General features: G+C 36.0%; 1 protein-coding gene across 1 annotated transcript; it reads right to left on the bottom strand.

Annotated features, from left to right (window-relative positions):
- Positions 1-1,390: 1,390 nt before the first annotated feature.
- LOC7481638 (uncharacterized) lies at positions 1,391-4,318 on the bottom strand. Its single transcript, XM_052454798.1, has 9 exons — positions 4,001-4,318; positions 3,805-3,917; positions 3,459-3,631; positions 2,984-3,077; positions 2,656-2,764; positions 2,466-2,557; positions 2,066-2,151; positions 1,922-1,986; positions 1,391-1,785 (listed from the first exon to the last, which is right to left on the bottom strand). Exons 1-9 carry the CDS (start codon positions 4,194-4,196, stop codon positions 1,676-1,678), a joined length of 1,038 nt encoding a protein of 345 aa, XP_052310758.1. The 5' UTR covers positions 4,197-4,318; the 3' UTR covers positions 1,391-1,675.
- Between the last annotated feature and the right edge of the window lie 753 nt (positions 4,319-5,071).

Below are 5,071 nucleotides of genomic sequence, written 5' to 3'. Positions count from 1 at the left end.
AGTTTCCATGAGAGAAATGAAAAGCTATCAAGAAGGCCAGCAATATTGCTGGAAACATGTTGAGTAGAAAGGAAGAACTGATAATGAATCACAGTAAAATGTATGTTACTAGCAAGGACAAGAAAAGAAAAACGTAATCTAAAAGTTTCTAAACAATAGTAAACCAAATCTCTTATTCACAACGAGTATCTGATACATATTCATGTTTCCAGCTCTTGGAGGCCGGATCCGACCAAAGACAATGAAATAGATGAGGTGGAAAGCGAGGAGTCAACGACAACGATAGATAGCATAAGGAGTTGGCCGAGGTCGAGGGCTACAGATGATCATGAGAACAAAAGCTATGATAATCACCATGAAAACTTTTGTCATATCAAAGGCAGCATCATCAGATTCGGAGCAGCAGACCTTCCCCATTGTATACAAAGACTTTGATGAATATTCTTGTGTTCTAAGCCTCTTTGGAGAGAGAGGGACGGGATATATAAGGCCATCATAAGTCACGGAGCGCGTAAAAGACTATAAACTTCGCCCCAAGTAAAGTTGACTTGGAATTATTTTTATTGCTCGGTCTTTATGGTTCGAGTTTATGATACTTTTAGTTAACTAGTTGGTCCATAAAATAAACAAGAAGGGATATTTACTTATAGCAATTAGCAAGTAGGTCCGATATGAATATTGATAAATTAAATAAAAAGGGAGGTTAGATGTAAATGGATGGAATACATTGGCTGGTCCTATAGTTTGGATTTTTTTATCATATACGTCTCTATGATTTCGGTTTGATCATTATCATCCTTATACTTGCGATTCATGCATGGTTATGTCTGATCCTATAGTTTCAGTTTTTTTTTTTAATCATATTTTGCTTTTATTGCTTTGATTTTTTTTTTTATCATATTTTCTCCTGTGATTTCGATTTAATTATATATATTGGTATAAGAATTATAAGTAAGATGATAAATATGATCAAAACAAAATTATAGAGACAAATATGATTAGAAATCTAAATTATAGGGACCAACCAAAGTATTTCTTCCATTTATATCTAAACCTACTCTCTTCTCTTTTTTTAATCAATATTGATATCTAACCTACCCGCAAATTGCTTTAAGTAAATAACAAGATGCAATATTGGCCTCCTTTCTTGTTCATGGACTCTTTCTGTGTTACCTTGTTGCAACTACTTAATTAAAATTATCAATATTTCGTGTCAACCATCTTTTTATAACTTGATAATTAATTTTTGGAGGATGGAGTTGACCAGTCATTGTCTCCATTACAAAGCAAAAAACTGTTCGCTTTCACAACGATGAGGTAGAATGCACCTGCTGTTCTTTTCCTCTTTGGCTCTATATTTTTGTTCAGAGGAGAAAGAATGCAGTAATGATGAATCAAATGAAAGTGTATTTTATTTGCAAGACAAGAGATCAAAGACACAATCTAAACGTTTCTAAAGACTTGTTATTCATAAAGAGTAGTATCAAATACATGTTCAGGTTTCCGGTTCTCATTGCAGCTGCTAACCAAAAATAGTGAAAATGGAGGTGGTTTGTTGCCTTCAAATGTGAGGTACGTAGAAATCAGCTGCCCCAGCACCAAGCATCCTTTCCGTCACAACCGTGGACTTCCCGTCAGCTCTATGCCATCACATTACTGCTGACAGGCATAGCATCTATTTTGAGACACCAAGAAAATGAGCGAAGCTAGGGTATTCTGGCTCCCAGCCTATCTCCTCGCGAGTCTTAGAGTTGTTTAATCTCTTGCCTAAAGGATCACTTGTCCCTGCATTAACGAGACATGTGATGTGCAAATTGCAGGTATAGTATTTTAATTAACAACAACAAGCATCTCTGTCAGACAAGGGGAAAGAGAAGAAGTCATAACGGTTCTTTAGTCCATAACTCATCATAAGGAGCACCTGTAAAGGCCACAAACTTTTTGCTAAACTTCCCGCTTTTAGCGACCAAGTCCATAACTTCTTGCCTGCAGATCGATTACAGAAGAAGAAACTTTTAAATCTTTGAAATTTCAAGACAGGTTATCTATCATCAACGGCAATTACCTAGATAATGGATGGTTGTCACAACCCAAGAAAATCCGGCTCCGAAGTTTCTTCTTCAAGATTGCAACAGCAAGGGAAGCAGCATCCTATTAAAGTAACACACAAACAAAACAAATTAACAAAAACCAAATCAACTTCATTGTTTTACATCACAAACACTAATCATAGTGCAAAGACATGCTAGCAATGTGAGAACGTAAGAGGGCTGCTGACAGTAAGAAGAAGCACCATCTAAAGCATGTTGTATGACAAGAAATGAAAATCCTTTGAATCAATAAAAACGCAGAATCTGGAATGTGAATAACTCTTACCAGACACAAAATAACTACAGTGGAAGAGGATTACACGCATGACCAAAAAAGAATGTCAATTGTAAATTCAGAAGAACAAAGAGCTCGACCTCATAGTGAATAAGATTCAGGATGTGATCTGGACGAACTTCAACAGTACCCTTCTCCAACCAGTAAGCATGCGCACCTCTATCTGCTTTGTGTCGGCAGTCAAGGTTAAGTGAATCCACCACAAATTTCTAAAGTTTCCATTTCAACTGTTTATGAAATCCACATAATTAAGGACTGAGAAGGATATATAAAGTCCTGCCAATCTAATAGCACAACCACCACTCTCCAGCACCACTTTTTCTGCTTTCAGAAGGACATCTGTTCTGGGGCTTCTCCCAATGGGCACTACCGGAGAGTCCTGCATGGAATATTATTGAGACTCAAAAGCAAAAATAGCATAGTTTCAAGTTTTACTGTCTTCAGGGCCAAGGGCCAGAGAAGGCAATAGAGCAATTCATTTGACTTGTCAATAAGCCAAGTTGAGCTTTTATTCACGGGAAAAGCCTGTTTCTGAATATAGAGATTAAAGAAAAGGTAAGCATTGTTTCTAACAATAATTCTTCGATTTTATTCATACCTCATTGCACTGTCCATTGTCAAAACAATCATACGGTGCAGAGCTTGATGTAAACACGAAAGAACCATCCCCATTCCAGCTCAAGGCAGCTTCTCTGTTTGGTCAATGGTCCGAAGAAATAACATAATCATTGAGTAACATCATGTTGCCAATCACAGATTTTAATGTCTACTTCCTCTCATATGTGTGCAACTCTCCATCGTATTGTATACCCAATTGTTCATACAAAGCAACCCTAAACTACCCAGGTTGACTTAACCAAGCAACTCAGTTTTAATCGAACAAGTAAAAAGGTGGATGCAATCAAAGCAAAGATAGCCCATCATTTTACAGTCACGAGAACACTCTAAAATTCTGATCAATAAAATCTATGCAATCAGGCACCACGTTACATTTGCTTATACACAGTACAACTACATCCTTGAACACATCAAGCACCCATTTTATAAGCAACAAAGACACTAATCTTTATTACCTTACATCACCAGGGTAATCCGAAGTTCGAGAAGGCGGAGCACAGAAAATGACATAAGGATACTGCTGTGTTGCTTTAGTCCCTTTCAAAGATGGATTGATACCCATTTTAATCAATTCATCATGGTGATCTGTAGTCACCGTCTGGCCATAAACTTGACAACCCGGATGTTCCTACTCAAAAACATAATCCCATAAATTTCTGATCTTCAACACAACACAAACACCCAAAAAAGAAAAACCACACAATTCTCCTTCAGTCCTAAGCATTCAAAGTCAGAACTAGAGACCAGAAAAGAACAGATTGCAACGATAATTATGATTTTGTAATGAAAAAGAAAAATTACCTGGCGCCATTTCTCAGCGACTAAGCGACCAAGAACACCAGGACCAACAATCAGCAAATCATTCTCCCCAACAAGACCAGAACTTGCGGTCCCCAACTCCTCATTTCTTGCACCTTCAAGAACCGAATCAAGAAAACACTAAGAACCCAACACGGCAAAAGAAAACTAAAAACAAGAAAACCCCGGCAACATATACCAATAGTAGAGAACGCTGAGACTTGAAGAGGTGCTGCCATTGAAGATAACGTTAGTTTGGTCTTAGACTTTTGGTTTTTGTACAAAGATAGTAATGAGACGGTGCGTTTTGGAGTGGAGAGCTGTGGGGAATGATGGTCAGCAATGCCAAGACTGCGAGGTCTGAGAGTTAGGCAACATCCGGTTATGGTATCCATAAAAAAAAAAAAAAAAAAGATATTAAGGCGATGGGACTAATGGAGTTGCTGATTGGGTTTATTGGACTTCGAGATTTTAACGTTTATGTGCTTCGTTTTGGTGGCTGCGGAGGATTAGAAACTGGAAGGTTAGTGTGTCATGGTTGGGGTAATGTGCACTTCTCGCCAACCACGTTTTTTTTATTTTAAATACTTTATTATTGTTTTACGTGCATTTTTTATTTATAAAATATTAAATTAATAATACTATACACGGTATTATCAAACACATAATAAGTTATATTTAATAAACCTTCTTATCTAATTTTATATATGTAAATAATTTATAGTTTCTGAATATATATATAAAATAAGTGTAGTTTTTTATAATATTTTTTTATTAAATTTGTTTGAAAATGTAAATAGAGGCTAGTTCAGAGGTTAAGTGAGGGTAGAGAGGGCATGCATCATTTGCTTTCTTGAACCTCCATTGTCATCCCTGTTACATGATATATATTTCAAATTGAAGTTAAATTTTTTTTTAGATTAACATGGGTGTCCGAATCAGCTTGTGCACTTCTTGACTAATTCCATGGGCTCTAAAGTTAACAATCATATAAGCCTCAAATGACCCTGAGGTTTGTAAGACTCAAACTGGTGATCTTTAAGGAGCAAACCTAGAACCTAATCAGTTGAATTACATCCCTTAGAATAATTGAAGTTAAGTTCTTGAATTATCGTCTTATGAATCAATGAGTTAATTAAGTGAGTTAATTTTATAATCTAAATTGTTTCATATTTCATGATATTGATGAGTTAGCATGAATTAATTAAATTAAAAAACATTAGAGTTTGAATCTACCATAAATGATTTTTTTTTAAGTTAAAGATTTGAT

Source organism: Populus trichocarpa, chromosome 8 (genome assembly GCF_000002775.5).
Source record: "Populus trichocarpa isolate Nisqually-1 chromosome 8, P.trichocarpa_v4.1, whole genome shotgun sequence".
Classification (NCBI taxonomy): Eukaryota; Viridiplantae; Streptophyta; class Magnoliopsida; order Malpighiales; family Salicaceae; genus Populus; species Populus trichocarpa.
Note: the sequence above shows the minus strand (reverse complement) of the source record. Positions and strands in the feature narration are given on the sequence as shown.

Bases quoted from the DNA above. Each gene is read 5' to 3' on its own strand.
- LOC7481638 (XM_052454798.1), bottom strand. From the start codon at position 4,196: ATGGATACCATAACCGGATGTTGCCTAACTCTCAGACCTCGCAGTCTT. The intron at 3,632-3,804 runs GTAATTTTTCTT...GTTTTTGAGTAG, and splicing joins TCGCTGAGAAATGGCGCCAG to GAACATCCGGGTTGTCAAGT. The intron at 1,786-1,921 runs GTGCTCCTTATG...TCGTTAATGCAG, and splicing joins AAAGTTTGTGGCCTTTACAG to GGACAAGTGATCCTTTAGGC.